The following is a 23,918-nucleotide window of genomic DNA, read 5'->3' as shown; positions in this document are numbered from 1 at the left end:
ACATAACCTGAAATTCAAGTTTTAGGACCTCTTCTAAAAACTAATTGCACTGTTAGCCACCTTTCCAATGTTAGCCAATTGAGGACAGCATTGAGGGACAGTTGGATTGACATTATTTATATTTACTTACTTTTAATTTAAATTGAGAGGGAAGGGAGTAATTACATTTATTATAAGCCAGCCTGGAATTCTGCCTATAATTAAGGATCTGACACATCTTAGAAGAACTCCATTTTCAGTAGCTTAAGATATTCGCCAAACTATCAGTGAGGTCACAGATTTCATACTGCATAACTTTTCTACTTAGAAGTTAAAAACAAGACTCTGTTAAAATGATGTTGTCATAACTGCAGTAAGACCAGAAAAAATAGGTTGTGAAGTCCATATTAGAATACCTTTTTAAAGCATTCTGTTGACGAATTCTAAAAGTGGAAGAAGCTGAATTTAAGCTGTGGCAGACGGGCTGCCTCATACCAAGGGTGTGGCTCCTGGTTGGTTTGCGGCGAGCTTTTTTTTTTTCTTGTGGGGAAGTGGAAGGGGAACAGAGAGAGGATTGCTCATTTTCTTGACAAAGTACCAAAATTATAGGCCTCTGAAAAACTTCAGAAGGGGTTGTTAGTTTGGAAACTCAATTTTTCACAGACCAGCAGCACTGGACGTGCTCTACAGTCTCTCTAGGACGTGGGACTGCTGCACACGCTGCTTCCGTAGGCAGGGAAAAATCTGGAAAAACCTTTTCAAATAAGCTGAGGTGAACTTTAGCTCCTCATCCAGCAGCCAAGCACCTACTCTGGTAAAGATGGAACTAAAAGCATGACCCTGTCTTCTAATCTTGCTTTTCCCAGGGAAACACACAAAATAGAAAAAAACCCAAAAAATATGAAGAAAGCTGGTACGTGCAAACCAGTGAAAAGGCAGAACACGGGTCAGCGGAAAAAGCAGCAGTGGTGCCACTGTGCAGAAAAACAGACAAAAGCAAAGGAGGTCAACACCAAAGGAAAAGGCCAAAAGCCAGGGAGAAGATGCAGCTGCAACAGAGAAAAGAAAGACTGGAAATGCTTGTGGTCTCCAATAAAGAACAACTCTGCTTTGTAGAAGCAGCTTTTTGTTCTTCCCTTTCCCCTGCTCACCCTCTAGGTCCCTGGCATTTATTCTATGATTCTGATCACAATGTTGTGCTGAGGACACAAATATTATTGTAGCAAACAGCAAGAAATAAACTGCTCACTTCAAAGCATACAAGAGATCTTTTTAATAACATCTTCTTTTCACTATATGAAGTTTTGAGTTTGTGGCTGTCTTTTTTTTTTTTTTTTTCTCTTTTTAAATTAATTTCTTCCATAACCTTACAGCAGAAAGCTCTCACTGGGGTTTCTGGATGCAAGACTGCATATTTGTACTCCATAGTATTTAGACAATTACATCAACAAATAAAAATTGTAAGATACCATGTATTTTTAATTGGTTCACTGCAGATTCCTGTTTAGTACCAACAAGACTACATACTGCAAGTGAATATTATCCATCCTGAAAGAAGGAGCACATTCATACTATGGCAGAGACAGATAATTATGCACAAACCGTGTGCATGTGTCATCATCAAAAATCTACTCCTTTGTTTATTTACTAAAAAACCTACAAAGACTTTAAGCAAAGAATAATTCCTCTCTGTCCAGTCTTTTCTGGTGACTAACTCAAAATATGGGATTTTCCCCCACATGCTTAAACAGATATTTATTCCATGGCCCCTATGAAGAGGATTCATTCTTCACACTAGCCTAGTGCCTACCTGGTGCTTCAGCCATTCAGTCACAGGGGAAAATCAAGACAGAGAAAAGTTCATCTCCAATTAAGTTATCAGCATTCTTGCACCTCACTAAATTTTCATGTGCTTCCAAGTAGTAAATCATTGAAATAACCTTTTCTGGTAGAGATGTCTTATATTTCCAGCTATTAACCAGTACTCTACCACACATTCATCTGTATGCCACAAAAGACTGTGATACTTTTCATTCTATTGTACTTTTTCATTAATATAGTTTGAAATCTGTCCCTAGTTAGAATGTTTCTCCCACAGTAAAGAAACTGTAACTCAGTGTCCATGTCCACTTTCATAATGGCTTTCATGTGGCCATAATGTAAGGTTTGGCAACTAAAGCATTTTAATTCAAGAATCTAATAACACTACATTGTCCATTTTGGAATTTGGATGCTCAGAGTTCCAAATGTCCAAAGATGACTTAAAGTGTTGTCTCCTAATTCCAAAGCCAATAATTTTAATTAAGACCACAATCATCCTGAGCTTGCTCTCTCTCACACACAGAAAGCCTTAAGAAAAATTACAAAGCTCACCATTAGCAAAAATAAGGGCTGTTACAAATAGGAAGGGATTGGAAGTCAAATGATTACAAGAAAAAAATAGCCACAACTACTAATTAAACACTAATTAAAGTTTCACCACAGTATGTGTATCTTAAAATTCACCAAACTGCACTAAGAAGTTGGCAATATCTGAGTAAATCCATGTGATCTGCTTTTATTGATTCTTAGACAATAGCCCACTGGACTCCCTCATGCTAAACTTACTACTTGAGATGCAAAAAATTAATAGGCTTCAGAAAGAGTTAATGAAAACACTCTTAGGGTTTCATCTGTTCATTTAAATGTCCTTTGGGTCTTGGAATTTCTTGGTATCTACAGAGAAAGCAGGACTCAGAATAATTCCGTATGTACTAGTATTAGACACCAAAGCATTCCAGCACCATAACTGGATAATGCTAAGGCTCAAATTACCTCTTCTCTCTTCTACACAGGCAGAACTGACACTTAAAGAACACTGGGCAGAAGAGAGAAACAAAAGTGAAAAAACCAAGAGAAATACACAAATATGAAAAAAAAAAAAGAAAGTAATAAAATTTTCACAATGTGTTCACGTCTCTACAATGTGTTTTTTCTCGCAATATAAAACCCCAACTAGATTCACTCTCAAAAGACAAGGAAGAAAATAAGTTACACAAGGAACATTCTAGTTTCCTGCTGCTTCTAAGAAAAGCAGTGAAAGCATGTCAGAGTAAAGAGACTTGGAACTGCTAATTTAGATGCAGCTTAAGATTAGAAATTCACTTTCATCTAAAATAAGGAACATCCACCATGTGTCTACCAAATAAACACTTTTTGCTGAGTCATTAAAATATATTTAAGTAGTTGGGCAATTGCACATACTACCTCTTTAGTCATCTGTTTCTTAGCTGTTTTATTAAACATCTCAGAAGCAGCTCAATCAAAACGACAAAGAGCATGAGTGGATGATATAAAACTACAGATATTTGGAATCTGTGGCTTGCTTGGAATAACAAGTTGAAGAAACGTGGTGATCAAGAATAATTATAAAAAAAATCTGTTTAATCAGAATTCAAACAGCAATTCAGTAAGGCACAAAGTAAAACACTCCAAAATATATTTGAAATTACACCATTCTCTCTTTTGAACTTTTTGTATGGAACTTAAACAGAGCAGTTAACATTGGTGAGACAGTAATAAATTAATTTCTAAACCTTCCAAAATAAAAATTTCCTTTTATAATTGCTATCTCTAATAGTTGTATGTTTTGCAATAAAGCTGCCACTTTTCTTAAGTTTTCTCTCTGAGAGCAGCTTTACTTAGTACAAAGTCGTCACAAGCAGCTTTCTACCATGATAAATCTCCAAAAATCCATCAGTTTGGGATTGTAATGAATGGACAGTGAAGTGGATGACAATGCACTCCAAGGCATCAAAGCAGCTATGTGTTCATCTTTGGGGTGGCACACTAAGCAACAGCAAGATACTTCATCTCACTGAGGTCCTCCTCCCATCCACTGTGTATGTATTTTTAAGTACTGTCATGCTTTTGCTCATTACAATCACAGTTGGGCCTCAGTGCTTGTTTCTTTCCTTTTAAACATCTGTACTGCAATAATCAATGTGCGCAGAGCAAGTTCTCAAAACACAACTGGTGCTTCAGAACAGAGCACCCAGGGAATGGGACTTGTCTCCACGTCCCAAGAAAAAACAAGATTTATTACAACTTAGACAATTGTTTAGAGGGGAAAAGAAGCTATTTTTAACTATCCTTCTTAGTGGCTGCACTTAAGGGAGGCTCCCATTTCCTTTCTTCATCTTACACAGCAGCCGTAACTACTACTTCCTTTTCTCTCAGCTGTTTTTACAAAATATCAGGGCTCGCAGCTTGCAACTATGCACTGTCTTCAATACTGTCACAGGCTCAAAGCAAAACCCAGATACTGCTTCCAAACCAACTTCTGCCCTGAAGGGCAGCAGGCAGCTTTACCTTTGAGTGTATCTATTTCTGCTCCACACAGAAATAGCAAGCCTGAATTAGGTAGGGCCCTGAGGCCAGCCAGGGGATCCAGATTTAAGCTGCTGGTGTATAAGTGAGTGTAAAAGGGGATGCAGACCTCACACAAACTACTACAGATTCTGATTGCACTGCTCAAGCACTGCTACTTGGTGTGATCATTTGCACTTGGGACAATTGAACTCCAGTACAGGAACCTGTAGAGACAGACAGCCCTGCTAAAACAAGTCTTCTGCAGTCCCTAACAGAACTAGATAAATGCTACCATATGCCAAGTATGGGACATGAGAAAGGAACTCTATCTTTGTCCTCAGATGGAGACAGTATTTGTGTTCACATTTGTATACATTTGGTGAATAAAAACCGGAAGGATAGGAAGGGCAGAGCAAGCAAAGGCTACAAGCAGCTCTAAGCTGACTTCCAAAGACTGATCTCATCAGTCTTGCACAATACAATTCCAACACAAAGATGAAAATTCAAAATAAATCCAGCATAACTACAAGGTATCCGCTATCACACTAATGACTAGATACAGATCTCCAAGAGAGCATGATCATTTTCTTTTTGAACTCTCACACCCACCTTCCTCTGCCACACAAGAGTTTACAATGCTGAGAATAATTTTAGGTTTTGTCTATGCAGTGACAAATTATATTACCAGCTTGCCTCTCAAAAGTCCTGAAACCTTTTAATAAAATGGTTAGTTAAGAGAAATAGTTTGGAAATCTGTGGCATGGAACCTGTATATTCCTCAAAGACTAAAACAGCCCTTCACACAATTTTACCTTAACTGCCTCCTCTCCCCAGATCGTAACCAAAGCTTCTTATGATTCTTCTGAAAGCATTATTTAAATATATATCTGAAATCACTTCCTTCATTACTCACTCAAGCTCATGCATGTTTTAAGAAGTTTAGTAGGTGAGCCACCTTTTGTGGGCTTTACTGAGCCAAGTTTAGGTAGGCAATGACTGTCCTACAGTGCCTCTAATCTCACCCCAACAGCATCTTCCCCAGAACAAATTATACATCCACAGTGGATCTATCAATTAAGAGTCTCAGAGTTTGTGTTCTGCAAGATAATAAAAGTAAAAAAATAAAGGAGTCTTACTTTTTGAAAGCATACCAGAAGAGTCAGAGAAGCTAAGCATTCCTCTAGGGAAGAATAAACTTCAGTCTCTTGCACTTCCTTTATGCACCCCAGTTGATCTGAGCACTTATCAAAGATCTCTTTTTAGTAACATGATACAACTAGTTTCTTTTCATTAAAGAGAAGAAATGCATAAAACAGCAATGTTCAAGTGGAAATAAAAATGTCTTTCTACGATAACTGAAATAAGGGCAGTAAGTGAAATTTAAGAAGATATAGTATCAAGAAAGAAGCACACATAAAGAACCACCTCTGACCTGGAGGATACAACATCCATGGGAAAGAGAGAAGCAGGAGAGTGTGCAACTGTGAAAGTCTATCCCCTGCAAGGCCTTGAAATTACCCCTTTATCACCAAATGAGGCAAATACCCTGCAGAGAAAAACACCTCATAAAAACCATCATAGTTATGCACAAAGCATCTGAATTAAGGTCAAATAGTTGCTAAAATGATAGTTTAAGGGTCTATACGACTAATCTCATGTTTATTTATAATGCTCTGGTTTTAGGTAATTTTGATTTTGTGAGTGAAAACAAAACTACAGACCTGTGCTCATTCTCTGCTAAGAACATTTGCATCTTCCCTTCTTTAAATGCTCCACTTGGATCTTAATCTGCAGGATTACAATCTCCTGCTCCAGCAGAACAACTGACAAGGGAGAAGGAAGGATGTCCACAAAGCCAGATAACATAAAATATGAAACTACAGTGCTAATTTACTTAATTTATCCTACAGCAACTCAGCATCTGCATACTCACAACTTCTTTCTAAGAGCTGTCTTAACACTTACCACAGGTTAGGGACATGCACAGAGTCAATCAAAGCACAGCAGTTGGCAAACTAGTTTCCATCTGAACTCACCCTCTTCCTTTACATCTCTTTGTTAAGAGTTCTTAATTATCCTCAAGCTGTCCTAGTGCATCTCACTCTTTGTGCCTCCTGTGCAATAGGGGCATCTGCTATAAAGTGTTTGTCCTCACATAACCAAGAAAACTTGAAAATACCTTTCCACACTTTCTTCAATAGCTCCCACAATTTTCCACTCCTAAATCCTCTCCTACTAATTCTGGTAGTGTCTATGTAGAGATGAGGCTACCAAATCCAGCAGAAATATTTGAACAGGGCTCATTTGGTGCTGCATCACACCTCTTAATTTTGCTGTGCCTTAGAAGTAGACACCATCCAATTTCATAAATAAAATGCAATTAAAAAGCCCTTTTCCTGTAAATGCTGTTGAAAAAGTCAAAGCTCACTCTGTTACTCTTCAATTAAAGGGAGCTGAGTTTCTACTGGTGCTTTCTAATACTGCTGTAAAAGTGCACTTCAAACTTCCTCCCACCTTAACTAGATAATAAGCTTTTCCTTCAATCAAACATAATTAACTGTACAGCAATTCATTAAACCATTTCTGCCAAAAACCACCACCCCTATAAAATAAGGAGGAGCCACATTCTGCAGTTCCAACCATATCCCATCAGGTGAGCCCCTCAGCTCCAGGAGCTGTGCTGCTGGTGATGGCACTGAGCTCTCCAGTTGCCTTTCTGTGCGCCCACCACAGCACATTCTTCAGCTGCAAGGTCACTTTTAAGAAGGTGATTAGCCTGCCTTGTTTGCTAGAGGATGAATGATGCTCTCGTGCCTGTCTAGACTGAGACTTGATGGAATGCAGTTACCTCTGCACCTCGTATTCCCACACCTCAGGGAAGTGAAGCAAGCTTCAGTGTTATCAATGAAGCACTGAAACAAACTGCTTTATGTCATTGCCACAAAGGAATTTACTATCGGATTCCATCACATACGTCATCCTCCCGTGCTATTAAATATTTCAGCTAAATGTAATAACTGTTTGTTTGTGGTATTCCTACATTTTAAACTAGTCGCAACATTTAAACATGTTGCAGTTACATGTTGAAAGCACATGTCGGTAACATAAAGGTAAATTCGTGACATGCTTATTCTAACCATCCTAAAAAGAATAACAAAGCCAAGGGTGGAGAAGGATGGACAAATCTAGGAAAGAATCAAGACACAAATACCTTCTTCTGTAATAACACTGGTAAACATCCAGCCAGGATGTCTAGTTTTATCTGGGGAAGCCAGGATATTGCAATAGGCTTACTTGTCAGTGTTTCCTGGCAGTCTCAATAAAATGCCTGATCTCCAAAACCTCCGTCAAGTTCAAAGAACTGCCAATAAATGTGTACAAATGAATAAAGTACTCAGAACACAGGAATAGTAAAAAGGCTTGTGGGATTACACCAGCATCTTGTATAATAAGCATCTGGAAATAGAATATAACTGTACTGGACTTCATTGTCCCAAAGTGATTCTGGGTTTAAACTTACAGCATGAACACAAAAACATGAAAAAGCAACAGTGAGAGGCTCAGAACTGGCATCACATCAACACAGAAAGGGAAAAGTAACTTATTAAATTTCCATTTAAATAGAGAACATTCACACAAATGTTCATTTCCCCCTCGGCAAAGATATAGAAGACAAGTTAGTTGATACAGTAAAAAAGTTCAGTACGTAGAATTATACTGATTTATCTTCAGTTTGAAGCCTGTCTAAAGGCTGTTGATGTCTTTGGGTTTTTCTTTTGCGTTATATGCCTGAACATATTGCAGGAAGACTGGAAGTGATATACCACAATGTCGTTAAGTGCACGTTGAATTGTGATGTCTGAAAACTATGGATTTAACTACATTTTTAAGATTTGAACTCGGCAGAAAAGATACTGTATGCAGAACAAATACATTAAACTAGCACCAAAGAGAAGCCATAGCTCACCTTGCTGTAGTAAAGCAACACTAAAACATAGTGTTGGAAAACTCCATAGCCTTTCAATCACTTAAATTAAGCACTGGTTTTCACGAATATATAACAACAAATTTATGGAAGATCAATCATAATCAAAAAGACAAAGACATTAAAAAGGCTGAGATTTTAACAAATTCTTATTTCAGTTAGTGCAACTGTGGATTATTCAGGCTCTCTGTAAAAAGGTTCTGTAAATTTTTGTATTATATGCCACATCAAAATGTTCTTTAAAAGTTAAATTTTGCTTTTCATCTGTTTCTTTACAGGTCAAACAAAAACCTGTTGCTGCTATTATCATAAGCACTGGATCATGAACAGTGCAGCTCAGACAGAACTCAAGGGCACATTCTGGATTTACTGGCAATTTCAGATGCTTTCTCACTTAGCCAGTGAAGCTTCCTTCTGAAACAGGGCATCCAGGAGTGACAGGACAATGCACATTGCCCTGGTGCTACACACAATTCACTCCTCACAGTGGGTCTCCCGGTGTTTAATGAGAACCTTAATTAACTGCAGAGCTTTCTTTTTTTCCACCTATCTTCTTCCCTCTTTATTGGATCACCAAGTCTGTTCCCAGTTTTGTTTATACCACATTAAAAGCCCATTCTTTATTTTTCTGCATGCCTTATTATGTTCTCAGCTCAGCTCTTTTGTTGCCAACCCTTCTCCCACTCTTCCAAAACCAGTCAAGAAAATCAAGTTGCTGGCCATGATACCACTTTGACAATATTTGCTTCCTTCACAATATTTCCAGACCTTCACTTCTTCAAGATGAAAGACTTTGTTTTGATGACTACTTCAAAGTACATAACATCTGAATAGTTGTTTCCACATGTAACTCTTCTATTCCTCAACAGAACTCAATGCAGCATCCCTTTCAGTGCATTCCCTCTTAAATATCCCTAGATTTCCTCAGTGAAGTGACTCCTGCTCACAATATTCTTACCAGTCTTATATATTATGGCACCACTTATTATTCAAGTGTCTTAGGACCTCACTGATTTTTTTCCCCTGCACATTGCAAATTACGAGTAAAATATTCCTACATTCTCCAAGTGAAACCACAAAGTTGTTTGAGTTATTATATTGTTACTGTATCACTACTTTATACTATACTTTATATTATTACTGTATCACTTACTTTAAACAACCTCCCTTCTCCCCATTTTAAAAATTAATTTACTATGTGATGTCATATTTAGACTGTGTATTCCTGCGCCCAAAGACCACATCTTCAGTTTTAAGTAGCTATATAGTCTACATACAGATTAGTAAAATACTAATTAGGGGGTTATTTGTTTTGCACACAAATATCCTATTCCAGTATGTCTTAAAATAAGGGAAGCTAAACTTGCTGACAGCTTCTTTAATGGTACTACTTCTCTGACAGGAAACAATAAAAGACAACAAAGTCTCTCTATTTGCCACTTTAGATATTTCTAAGTCTGTATGGAAAAAATCAGGAAAAATATTTACTAGATTTGAAATTCTTGGCTAAAACAATGACAAAAAACCTGTGACCAAATAATTGTGTTCTGCTGCAACAGCATTAACTACTACAGATTAAATTTAACTAAAATTTAATTAGGTCAGATTCATCCTAGCATAACTAAAAGAGAAATTATTTAACGGGTCCTGATAGAATCTGGATGTAATTAATAAGTTTAAAGTTTACCCATCCCACCAAATAAGCCATTTATGAGGACTTTTTGCAAATTAAGAACGCCATGCAAACACTAAATTTGCTAATATTAAAACATTCGGTTTTAGCAGCGGAACATACTGGTAGGCTGGAATTCTGGTAATATATTGAGTGAACAAGGATACACACACATCCATATATACATGTATGTTTTACAGTTCATCTTCACTGTATCTATGTCACACACATTAGAATTGAAAATTTGCATCTTTTCTAAAAGTTTTCAGAGATCCAAACAACACCGCGGCGGGCACGAGGAATGATTTACCCTACTGTTTCCACATCTTTTTTTTCACTCATTTAAATTCACTGAGTCGTTCAGCCCAGCCTGCGGAGCCGGGCAGGAATAGCACGAAGGCTGGGAGGAGCGCTGCGCTCCCGAGGCGAGCAGCGCAGGGCAGGGCAGGGCAGGGCCGGGCCCGGCTCCGGTACAGCCGCCCGCCTATTTCGGTCCCGGCAGCTGCTCCGGCCGCGGCTCCCGGGCCCGGCCCGCGCGGCCAGAAATGAGGAAAAGAACTCCAGGCATGCAAACATAAGAAACCAACACCGTGGTGGCATCCAGACGAACTTCATTACAGGGTTCCTTTTATCCTTCTCTGATTGCAACTGAAATTATTTTAATGCAGAAGGCTTCTTCTTGGGCCAAGTGCCTGCTTTGCATATACACGGCAGTGCCACTGCCTAACTAAAAAGACAGCTGCTGCAATTTTCCTACTACAACCTTAGATTTCTTCACCTTACTGTACTGGTTTTACATACCATTACATCTCAGACAGGTAAATATAATAAAAATTTATATTTAAGAACTGATAATAATTTTGAAACATCTTAATTTACAGCTAAGTCCCTTCTCTGCAAATAAATATAGAAAAATTATTTCTAATGTTTAGGTTTTAAACAAATAAAAAGACTGACAAAAATTCACAGCATACAGCACATTATCTTCTGCAAAAAATTTGTCCACACCAAGATTTTTGCAGCTTGGAAGGTACAGGAACACTAAGCCTTCCAAAGAAACCAGCTTTACTGACTTCTCTCTGAAGGACAGCATCAAAAGGAAGGGCTAATTTTCAAGTACATTCAGCAACAATCTGACTACAACAGAATCACTCCACTAACAAAAGCAAGCAGTTTTTTACAGTGGATAACTAAGCATACTGCTGTGAGATCATTTATTTAATATAATCACTATTAGAGAAAACAGCTTTAATGGTACCACAACCCACTATTTTTCCTGATATAAGTTTGTGAAGTCTAACAAAGGACTGAGGATTAATTTTAATTCTTAGGAAATCTAATTAAGGTTCTTTAACATGGATGGTCTAGGAGTCTTGTACCAAGTATCTGCTGCTTTAATTGTAGAAATAAAATGGTTTTTTTTTTAACAGAAACCAAACCATACTGAGGAAATCTCATAAGGGAAAAGCAAGAGCAGCAGATCATGTTTAGTCAGTTGTTCTTGTCCCTGAACTACATTAAAGCTTCTCACACCAGGTAAACCTGACCTTTGTGACTTATGCAGAGGGAAGTGCACTTCATGCCAAGAATGACGAGCTTGAGATGACACTGCCAACGCCCAACACTTTGATATTAATTAGGTGCTGCATTCTCCAATGTATAAACTAAGGAGCCCAATTAACATAAGTGACCTATGATCATACTTACAGCCATCTCACCACCACCAAAAAAACCTCTTACCCATCTTTTCTTCCACCCATCCTGCTTACAACTCAAAACAGTCAAAGGATATACAGTAGAAGAAGCAGCATAAATCTCAGCTCTTGGCTGGATGTAATGGTAAGAGCTTCTGTACTGACTTGTGAGTGGGCAAGGAAATGCAAGGTTCCCTGCACCACTGCCAGTGTCATTGTCTGCCACTTGCTGCAGCCCAGAAGGTGACAGTACATACCTTCCCATTACCCCTCCTGAAAGAAATAATAAAACTACTTCTCATGAATTTCACAGACTGAAGCAAGTATAAATATATGCATTACAAAAACATTCAAAGGGACCACTGGAAAAGCCTGAGTTACAGCACTGTTGAAAAGAAGATCATAAGGAAGCTTGATGTGTGGATATCTGAACTACAGAATATACACAGGACAATCAGCTAAATGCAGTTTTGAAAGTGTGAAAAACAATGCATAGCATTTAAGTTACTCATACACACTGTGAAGTTCATAAATGGATGATAAGCATTCAGTAAAATGATCTGGGCATTGTTTTGCAAGTTCAGTCAAAAAAATTGGCTACTAAATTGTCTCAGAAACACCAGTTGTTCCACAAGCAGCAAACTAATTGCCTAGAAATGTGACTCTTCTCCCACACTTCTTAGCCAACTCCCACAGAAGGGATCCCTCACTCTCTCCCAGATCTCATACAGCATGCCAAGTGAGCAGGAAAAAAAATATTCTGTGCATAGTCCAGAGCAGTGTATGCACCAACACTTACATCCTGGGCTGAGTTATGCTCCTCTTTTCCCTTGAAAAAACCTCTACCTTGGAACTTTTTCCTCTATTGCTCTATTCATTTCCTAATTTTTCATGAAAATGGTAGCAAATTAATCTCTTGAGACTTTTCTCATCTTTCACATATGGTTGAAATTGGCTAGCAGATTACGGAGTTAGAGGTGGAGACAGAAGGGTTCACAGATGTCAGTCTTCTGGGTCCATAATGCCTATTTTTCCTTCCTTCCTTCTTTCTCTCACAGAATAAACCAAAGAGAGAACACACAGTACTGAGAGATGCAAAAGGTAGACACATTTACAGTTCAAAACAGAACACACGATTCAATGCAAACTCAGTGAGGCAACTGACAAAAGTGACACATCCCAGTGACTTGAAACAAAATTGCCACCACCACCCAAAAGCTCGTGGTTTCGAAACTTACAAGACTGAGGGAAAAAGGGAAGGGTAAAGGCATCATCTGAATGACTGTGTGTCTCATTCATTCTCACAAGAAAGAACAGAGATCTTCCAAACTGCTACCTCTAACTACGCTTCCCTCCCTTCCCAGTGCAAAAGGTTCATTCCACTCATTCTCCGAGCAAGTCTGACAAATGCTCAGACACTATCTCTGTCTGGCCGTCTAAGACGCCTTGGTTCTCATCCCACAGCAAACCAGACCCAATCCTTCATCCTTTCAAACCTCTCCCGTCCCAGCCTTGCTTCCTGCTCACCACACCCCCTGACTGACCTCTGCTATCAGATTCTCAGCTGCTCAGCCCAGCTCCCAGATCTGCAATTAACACATTAACAGACATCTCCAGTCAGGAAGGCATCATCAGGAATCGAAATTTTGGGAAGAGCACAGTTCTCAAAATCTTTAAAAACTGCAAAATTGCATTTTAAAACACTGATGGTCAACTCAAGGTTTTCAGCACAAATTACTGTAGCCAAGGTGAAAACACTAAGCTTAAACACAAGAACTTATCTAAACTGGAATTCCCTGGCAATTGCCTGTGTATGTACACTACATTTTCAGGTGGATTGCCACATATTAATTATGACATATCTTAAACAATCTTGCATTATAAAAGAGGCCAAAAAAACTCTATTACTGTTGCATTATGAAAAACATGATAATTAATTATGACATATCTTAAACAATCTTGCATTATAAAAGAGGCAAAAAAAAAAAACTATTACTGCTGCATTATGAAAAACATGATAGTTAAGCACTGTAACAGGCCAGACTACCTAGACAGGCTGTGAAACCCCTCTTTACTGGAGATTTTAGAGATGTTAGACAGACATTATTATCTGTACTTACACAACCAGACCATAGAGGAAACAGAGAAAATTTCCAACCTTATGCTTCTGTGAACTTATGCTTTAGGAAAAAAAATGAGGGGAAAAAAACCCAAAAAACACCACACCACCAAAAACCACAAACAAGTAAATAACAATCAACCACAAAAAACCCACCCAAAAAAACAACAAAAAAAAACCACCATAAAATCCACACTGCAGAAAATAAGTTTGTGTACTTAAATGTTAGTCTTTTGGGGAACAGTTCCTGTATTTCACTTATTCTTAAATTCAAAATCAAGCAGTGAGTAGCTCCACTAAGTCTACAATCTCAATAAAATTAATAGTTACTGCCTGTAAGCTATGCACAGATTCCAGTCCTACCCAACCTAAATCATCATCCAGCCTGTTTTATTCAGGGCATAAACATTTTGTTCCAAATGAAACTTTACACTCAGCTCACAGCCCTGGCTATAAAGTTGTATTCTGCCCAGAAAATGACAGCACATATTCATAGCACAGCCAGACTGAGTCCAAACACAATGCAGCTCCAGTACCAGGCACTCTGTTGTTAGGAATAAAACATTTCTGAAGAACTTTCTTGACTCTCCAGTGAGAAAGGCAGAGGAAAATGGTTATCTACCAAGGAAACTATGCCACTGACTATACAAACTACTGATAAATACTTAATGAAATATGAAAAGGAATGGGAGCAACAACGTAAAAGTCAACAAATATTTCTTTACAGAAATTTGTAATAAGTGCTAGGGAGATGCCATCAAAATAACCACTTCAACAAACTTCACTGTAAGCATAATTTTAAGAAATACAGTTCCCTCTTTATCGAGGGTGAAGTGAGGTTGGCCTGCCTTCGTCAGAGAAGGATAGGCAATTGAGCCTTTTGAGGCAACTGAACTTTTTACACATGGTTCCTTTGAGGTTATCTGTGTAATGTTTCAGGGCTTGATCTTTGGGTTCCTTGGCCACCAGGTGAGCACAGCTTCCATTTCCTCACTGGCTGTGCCGACACTGCACAGTGCAGTATCCCAGTCCTGAAGTTTGCTTGGGAACTGGAAGCACCAGAGTTAAAATATCACAGAGGCTCATACAGAATGATTTACCTAATGGAAAAAGGCTCTTGCCAGCAGGGTGAAGGGCTCTGTGCAGAACCCTGGGCTTGCACAGCTCCACAATCTCTTTACACGAGCACACAGCCCGGTGTCCAGGCTGCACTCATGCTGTGGTTATCCTTCAGGCACAGCAGTGCTTGGCTCCCATTTCCCAGCCTAAGATTTCAGAGAGGGCTCCCAACACAAACAGAAAAATCAACTGAATTTTTAGGTTACATTTGAAAAAAATATAAACAGTGGGAGTAGCTCTTTTAAAAAGTAGAAATCAGGGTGCAGATAAATTTAAAAAACCCCACTGTTTAATATGCAAGATACAAGGGTCAGTTACTAATTTGAAACACTGAATTAAAAGAACTAAGTTGAATATCCAAAGGAGATTATTCCTCATTTCAGCCAATTCACATTTCAGACAAATTATGTTGAAATACTAAAGTAACTTAAATGAACAAGACAGAATTAGATAAAGATGCTTCAGCTCACTCATTTTAATTAATAATAAAAATTATCATTAAAAAAAATTTCAATCTCTATCCAATTCCTTTCACACTTTAATTTTTGCAGCCCTATTGAACCGCACCGATACAGAATTATGAAAATACTCCCAAAGATAAAAGGATATTCTGTTTGCTTTAATTTTCACCTTATACTTTCTTCAAATAATATACACATTAGACAATGGAATGCTGTCTACCCTGGACATGTATGCAGAAGGAAAAGTGGTTCAGTATTACATATCACAGAACGTAAGCAAGTGAAATGAGGAAAGATTGTATCTTTAATATCTGGTCCATACGAACACCCAAACAAAATTCTTTTGCAATACTGGGGAACAGCTCAAAGGTTCACCAACCACCTCTTCAGGCACAAACCCTCATGACTAACACACCAGAATCCTCTACAATATAAAGACATATTTATATATGTCTCACAGGTCTAAACAAAAGATTTAGAAATATGTATTCAAATAACTTGAAAAATAAAGAACGAAGTATTGCAAACCATTTTCGTCCAATACTGCTTTTTAAACCTCTACCCAAGACTGCTGTCAGTAAAATGTCCTCACTAAAGCATTTCTCTTTACAAAGACTAATACATTATTTAAATGCAGACTTATGAGATAACTGTTAAGATCTGTATTTTATGGAGGAAGCCAGTAATATTTTCCTCCTAATAATCAGCAAATATTTCTGCATCTAGAGCTAGTTCTTCATTATATCTTCAGTTAGAAAGGGGAAGGAAGAACCACCTTCTTGCTTCATTCATATTCCAGATTATGAGTGGAACTATCATCTACAACCCCACAGTAAGATTTTTTGTGTCATCTCCTTTCTTCATTGTTTTATCTTCCCTTTCCTCCCCATACTAAGCCCAGGTCTTTGTGGAGCTCTCCCCAGAGAGATCCAGATATTCTCCTTCAGACAGAAACTTAAAAACCTGTTATCAAAATACTTTCCCTGTGATGTCATGATTTTGCATTTATAGGCACTCAATTCTATACACTGCTGAGATATAGTATCTGTTCACTAATCAGAAGAAAGAATTAATAGGGGTTTCAAAGCTACAAAGGCAGCATTTTCACTCTGATGGGAGCATACAGTTCATACTTTGGGGGAGGGGAAGAGAAGAAAGAGTGTTGGCTCTTTCATGAACATAAAAGGGCAGAATTACACATTAGTGTAGCTTCCCCATGTATAGACATTTTTTTCTGAAATGCAGTGTAAACTTAAAATCAGCCATTAGCTTCCTTAACTAAAGCTCAAATCATCCATGTAATTACTTTTACAGAGGATTATGACCAAGTTTTTTTAAAATGTGAATTGTTAAAATTTCACAATTAAGAAATAAATCACAAAGGGAAAATAGGTTCCTATTCACAAACCAACCGACCAAGCTGGCATCGTTAATACCCTTTTAACAAGGCAGAACTGAAATACTGGGAATGCTGTTGCCAGGTCAGAACTGAATTGGGTAAACCGTGCAAATGGTTTCTTACAGCACCTGCCCAGCCCTTGGCCTGGTACAAATCTGTGCTGGCTCCTTCAGTAACCCTTCTTCATCAGGGCACAGAAATTACCAACCCACTGAAGTTTTCACAAATGCAAAAAAAAGCCTACACCTTTTTAAAAAATACATTTGAAAGACAAGTTGAGATGCTGAGCATTCTTGATTCTTATGTACTTTAATACCAAGATTTTTGACCTTCAGAAGTCCCTTCTCCCAGGATAAAAAAAGAGGGGAATAAACCAAAAACACTCCTCAGAAACGACCACAGAGAGACGCTGCAGACATCCATCTAAAATAATGGCAGTCAAAGGTCAGGATGATACAGGGAACATCAAGCTTTTCATTTATGAATCTTCCTGAAAGAGACCTCTTAGTAAGCAAAAGCAAGAAAATCAGGGACTATAGATGTAGAAATTGCCTAAACATGTCATTTACAGGATTTTCCTAATAATGGCACCAAGTATCTTCAACTTTAACAAATTAATTTTAAGACCTCACTGAAATATAACATGGAAACCACCACCAGCTTGTTGGGTCATCTTAGCAAGATTCAGCAATTTTCCTCTGAAGATCACTTATGAACTATATCCAGAAGATTACAAAATATCACAAAGAAAAGCAAGCACTGCAGATTGGATCCTGATCAGTAAAACGACAGAAAAGTCGTAGGAGTCTTACAAAAGTGCTGGAAAATGCATACTGCAAGAACAATTGGTATTCCTGCCTAACAAAGCTGGGTTACACTCGAAGGCTCCAACATGTTAATCTGTCACCGTGACAGAAAAGCAAAGGTTGCCAGACCAACACACATCTCCTTTCCAACACCCTGCATATCTAACACTGAGCTTCCGAAGGCAATTAAAAATAGGACTACAGGGTCCAAATATATGAGTAAGGATGCTCCTAGCATTTCTGCTTCCAACTTCTTGTTATAAAAAATGAGTACCATTCAAGACCTTTCAGCATTTCTTAATAGTGTTTTTTTGTGTTCTGTAATCACAAGTGACAAAAGAAATAGCTCCATATTTGCTTCAGATCTCTCCAGGGGAAAAAAAATACACATTACAGTAATTCTGTTACAAAACTACAGCACATGTGTAAGGCCCCGAGAAGCACCGATGCTGATAAAATTAAAAATGGCTGTGCCCGAAGATCCCACAGCGAAACAGGCACAGCTCTGCTGACGATTAAAATATATATTAAAAATTCCTGCATTACCTTACAAAGGGCGAGGTATGCAAAACAAAAAGATTATATATATTTCCAAAACTGAAGTAAGTTATTAGACAAGAGATGCAGATCTAAGCAAAGCATTCTTACTGAGTGTGCAGGTCGAGCTCATTTACACAATAAAGCAGATTTTATTCCCCGAGACACCTAACGTATCGGGATTTCCAAACTTTTATCAGGCTTCGCCGCCGAAATAGATGCACAGCACTTGGTAAGAAGGCACAGATGTGCCCAAATACCAGCGGACCCCACCCCCTTCCCGCTGCCAAAATGGCCAGTTCCTTACACCCGGTGGCTACTCACCAGCCGCAGTGCCGAGCAGCAGGGTGGCACTGGAGAGCAGGAGCACCAGCACAAGGTGCTGCAGTGAGGCAGGCATACCTGGGCAAGACACGGTTCGAGCCGGCGGGAGAAAAAATAAAAGGGGGGTAAAAAAAAAAAAAAAAGCCAAACCCCGAAGAGAGGAAATTCCTTCTGCTTTCGCACAGCCTTCCTGAACTCTCTCGGTTTACAATCCCGTCTGGAAGGGCAAATGGCAGATGAGAGGAGCCGTCTTCGCTCTTACTCCATTACAGCCGCCTGCCTTCATGCCTCGGGAGCCGGCAGCGCTCAGCGGACACGGGGGAAGCGCCTGGCTCTGCCTCCCAGCCCCGCGGCATCTCCCCCGCCGGGGAGGACGGCGGCACGCTCCCGACCCCGCTGGGAACCGGGCTATTTCCCACGCAGCTTCACGACATCGAAGAAAGCGCCCGGTTGGGAAGGGAACATATCCAGACGCGCCCACAGCGGTGTCAGTCAGCGCGGGCCCCGAGGGCCGGCCGGGGCGCGGAGAGCGAGCTAGGGGCTCACGGCGGCGGCGCGTCCCATCCCGGCAAAGGTCTCTGTCCTCCGGCCGCCCCTCCTCTGCCTCACGCTCCGGGGAAGGCGGCGGCGAGGCCCGCTGTTCTCACGGCGAGGGCTGCGGCTGCATCCCGGCCCATCTGCCTCCCGCGCCGGGCGGGCTCCTCCGCGCTGCCCCGGCCCCCGCCGCAGCACCGACGCCACCCCCGGCCACCCCGACAAAGGTGGGGCCCGGGGCGGCGAGGCCCCTCCTCGGCGGCTCCAGCTGCGAGCGCGCCCGGCTGCTCTCCGCGGGCGAAGGCCCTTCCCCTCCTCCGCCTCCCGCCCCGAGTTTCCACAGCGCTGGGCAGCCTAGCCCGGCCTCCTCACGCCGGTCTCCGCTCAGCCTCTCCGCGCTGCCAGCGCCTTCCTCCCCCCGCGCCGGGCTCGCCGGCGAGGGGCCGCTCCGCCTCCTTCCCCTGCCCGCCGCCGGCTGCGGGCGGGAGCCGAGCGAGGGCCGGAGCTCCGCCGCCCGCGCCCCCTCTCGCCCGCCCGCCCCAACAGCACGGGCGGCTCCAGACACAAAGGGGAGTCGCTGCAGCCGCCGGCCCGGGCGCCCGTCCCGCCGCACCGCCCCCGCCGCCCGGCTCCGCCCCGCACCATAGAGGTGGCTCCAGGTAGGCAGAGCGGGGCCGCGGGCGGAGCTCCGCTGGCTGAGGGAGGGGGCGCGGGCCGAGGGCACCGCCGCGGGTTGGAGCCGCGGGCCAGGGGCGGCTCCGTGAGGAGGGGAAGGCCCCGCTAGACCTTCCCGGGAAGGCCGCGATCGGCCCCCCCACCCCATGCAGGCTGTCTGTGAGAGAGGCTGTCTGTGGGGAGGCGTGAGCTCAGGATTCACAAAAAACGCCTGTAACAACAAGAAAAAAATGTGTAGCAGTCTCCGAGATTGCGTCATGCTTGAACTCGGTGGCCTGCCTGTCAAACACCCGGAGCTTCTGCCTCGTCCTCGGGTTCAAGCCCCCGTTATCTCTGTCCCTGTGAGCTCCCCTAGCAGCCCTGGCCCTACCGCCCGCTGCTCTCCCTCGGTGAGGCCAGGCAAGGCACGGAAACACTGATCAGTTAGGTTGGAAAAGACCTCCGGGATCATCGAATCCAACCTGTGACCGACCACCACCCTGTGAGCGAAGTGCTGCATCCAGTCTTTCCTTAAACACCTCCAGGGATGGTGACCACCACCTCCGTGAGCAGTCCATTCCAGTAGCTAATCACCCTTTCCCTGAAGGATTTCTTCCCAATGTCCAATCGGAAATCCACTCAGCTCGTATGGCTTCAGCCACGTGATTCTCTCAAGCAAAACCATTATCTACCTCTTAAACTAAAGAGATTTTATGATTTCAAAACAAAGATAAAGCAAGCCCACTCAGCTGTTTGTATGCTTTAACCTTTGCTGTGTTGCACAGGACCAAAGAGATAAATTGAATGCAGCAGCTGATGGGAGAGCTGTGACTGGAACGTAGTGTCTGATGTTCTGGCCTAGCAAGGCTCTTTCAGACAAGTTTTACTGGATGTTGCATAGAAAAAGGGTTCTTAAGAGCACCCTGCACACCAAAGGCACCTTCATATCAGGGCAGGACTAAAGGTTTGATTATGGGAAATGCTTCCCTCTGCCAAAATTCCTATACCAGTTTCAAGAGTGGACTACAAGTTCGGAAATCCAATTCTATGCCTCAAAATATTGAATACTACTACATAAAATGATGTAGTTGCAGTCAGAGTCACAATTTTAGCGATAATAAAAGTTTCCTGTACAATTCCATTCCTCTTCACAAGCCATAATGGATGAAATAGATGTAATCTGATACCTTGATCATCAAGAGAATTAGTAAATAAATTGTACTAGGATTTTCAGCATTGTGATGCTTTCACCAAGGTCATAGTTTGACATTCCTAAGGTCAAGGTGAATTTACACTGATAATTATGAAGTTTCCTACAATATTTTTACTTCCAATCTATGCAGATCCAACATGGACATTGGTGAGACAATAAAACATAGAATCACAGATTGTAATTTGTATTGCCACTTTCCAGAATTGCAACCGCACGTTAACCACAGTATCCTTCCTGTTATTTGTGAAATGTGAATGTCAAGACACAACTTTTAGAAGCAACACCAACACCAACTCTCCCCCCTCAACAGCTAGAACAATTTTACCTCCAAGAGAGGAAAAAACCCCCAACACTGAATATTTTTCTGCAGCACCGAAATCCAGTGTTCTTTTCTGGTTCCACAGACACCAAACTATGCAACCCACCTTCTGCCCAGCTGTACCTGCCAATAAAAGAAGCAAGATCTACTTTGTTCAGAGAAAACAAGAACCTTGCCACGTGGGTTGCACAGCACTGCCACTGTTTAGATGGTGAAAGAAAATTACTGTAATTGTTTATGACGTGCATGAAAACCTGCTCAGCCTGAAGTAAATGACAGAGGTCTCACTTGTTTCAGTGGTTCTAGTTTTGGCTCATTAATTAATACTAGGAGTTCTTCTCCACAAAAAATTGTACAAAAATATATATTCTGGCTTTAAATAGATCTTTTTTCTCTCCACAAAATGGATTTGAATTTTGTTCTGTGTTTTTCTAAAATGAAGGGAAAAGACATGTCACTTTTAATATAGTTATTTCCTTTTAGTTTCACCAAAACCCCAAACCTGATCAAGAAAACACCCTACTGAAGGGCATGGGGCTGTGCAGCTGCTTTGCTGGGGTTTCTGTCAAGAGTTTCCCCTCCTTCCCTAAGCTGTCTTGAGCGCTGTAGCTGTTCCCTGCAGGGCTGGTCCCTCCTGGTGTGGCTGTGAAGGCAGAGCAGGAGCTGTGGCACCCCGGTGTCCCCGGAGCCGGCAGGGCCAGGAGGGGCTGAGCCCCACACAGATGGAGACAGCAATCGCTGCAGTCTAAGCACAGAAACAGCTTCCTTTTCCCACGGTGGTGGGAGGAAACCAGAGATCCAAACTGTCACAGTCAGGCTCGCTCATTGTTATGTGCTTGGACAAGAACATATTTATAATTCTTCCTGTGATATTGTTGTATCTGTAAGCTAGGATTTCGTTCTATTCAGCAACACCAAGTAAGACCTACAGAAAAGTAGTCAGGATAATGAAAAATTGCAGAGCTGCAGGACAGTAAATCAGGGGTGCAGGTTCAGGTAAAGATAGGGGGGAGACACAAGAAAACACATCAAATTTACCAAGATTTAAAAGCCAATATTCTGACTGAAGCACCGTATTTCCATCAGGAAGAACTCTGACCAATGAAACAACACAACTGAACTTAGTGCAGATAAGACTGTTAAAAAATGTGAGGAGGAAAGGCCTTAGGAAGCAGATGGTCTTTTGCAGCTGTGCTCAGTGATCTCCCAGCCAGGCAGAGGCATGGTCATGGGGCAAGGACAAGGAGAGTGGCGGAGGAGCCAGGGTCTGGTGGCTGGAAGCTCCCCAGGATGCAGGTCAGATGCAGCAGGGGACGTGTATCTTGCCCTTGGGTGAGGGAGTCTGAACAGCACAGGCACAAACAGCACGTGGGGGTTGCCCTTTGCTTCAGTGAGACGCAGAGAGGAGAAATGCAGCTGATAGGAGGCTCAGGAGTGTCCCACTCTGGCTCAGACTCATGCAGACACAAACATGTTGATATCACTGGCAAATTCAACACTGCACATAAGAGAAATTAAACATGTCCTTGTTAGCAGCATCTCCTTTAAACAACACACATCTTTATTTTTAATCAACTGGAATAAGGGAAGCTATTTTCATGCTATCAAGAGAGTATTCCAATCAGTGGGAAATAAGATGAACAAAGAATGAAGAAAACTGAAATGAACTATGAAACAATAGCTTGAGTTTCATTTCTTTTCAGAAAATCCAATGTTCAGGCACTTTAAAAAGATTTCTCAGGGTAGGTTCACTGTTATCCAAGAGTTTTTCAGCGCTGATGCAATATAACTGTTATCATCGTTAGGACTCAGGGGACTGTTCTTTTTGACAGGGCCTTTCATGAAGTCAACAAATCAGTTTAAAACAAGCCATAAATTATATTTGGCTGCCTGTCAGCTTGGCTGGGGTGTTCTCCCAGCGCTGCTGTAAGTGTTGGGGAAAGAATATAACAACAAGTCCAGATATTTTGCTTTTAGGGGATATTTTGTTCCTAATTTAAAAAGAAAGCATCCCCCTAGCATTGACTCTGATGCATAAACATATGTTAGAACAGCCATCAAGATTTTTACAGACTTCTCTACAAATAAATACACCCGTTCTGGATCCTAAGTGATAGCTTAATAAATAATGGACTCGGTACAGATCTCCCCAACAAATGCCTGCCACTCATTGCTAAACTAGGGAACTGTCAGCAAGATCATCGCCCCAGTCTTGCTCCTGTAACTGTATGTGGAAGGAAAGGTGGTTCCTGATAGATGGGATCCAAGGCTCCTATAGCTCTCTAGATATTATTAACATCCTGAATTGCAGCCAGAACTCACAGAAAAGACAATAGTGTCTACTTACAGTCTGCTGAGTGAGCAGCTACAGCTTCAGCCAGCGCAGCCAAACAAGTAATCCACACAGACATCATTACCTTTGGAAGTGTTCGGTTCCTTGTTTTATTTGGATTCTCCCATCAGTGTCCAATCCTGGCTGCTGCAGAGTGGCAATAACACCCTCATAAGTCCCCTTGGAGTCAGGGCAGGGAAGGTGGCTGTGGGAAGACCACACTTACAGGGAAGCAGGCACATATGCATAAGGAAAAACTATGAAACCTCTGGAGACTTCAGAAGTAATCTGAACACAGAAGTACCTTCCTCAGTCATGGACATGTTTCCTTGGGAATAGGGAAAGGCACCCTCTCCTTGAGAGCCTTTTTACAAACTACCAGCAGCACTTTCATCTTGTCTGAATTGTTGTTGGGCTTTGC

General features: G+C 41.3%; 1 protein-coding gene across 1 annotated transcript in view; it reads right to left on the bottom strand.

The window, feature by feature from the left end:
- BMPR2 (bone morphogenetic protein receptor type 2) overlaps window positions 1-18,689 on the bottom strand; it is a 99,495-nt gene extending 80,806 nt beyond the window's left edge. Inside the window, exon 1 of the mRNA XM_039705182.1 lies at window positions 18,446-18,689. Coding sequence (XP_039561116.1) covers window positions 18,446-18,521 — 76 coding nt within the window. The 5' untranslated portion in view covers window positions 18,522-18,689. The remainder of the gene's footprint in view (window positions 1-18,445) is intronic.
- Between the last annotated feature and the right edge of the window lie 5,229 nt (window positions 18,690-23,918).

This window comes from Passer montanus, unplaced genomic scaffold, assembly GCF_014805655.1.
Source record: "Passer montanus isolate IOZ18808 unplaced genomic scaffold, ASM1480565v1 scaffold1, whole genome shotgun sequence".
In the NCBI taxonomy this organism is placed as follows: domain Eukaryota; kingdom Metazoa; phylum Chordata; class Aves; order Passeriformes; family Passeridae; genus Passer; species Passer montanus.
The sequence above is the reverse complement of the archived record's forward strand: the minus strand, read 5'-3'. Positions and strand labels throughout refer to the sequence as shown.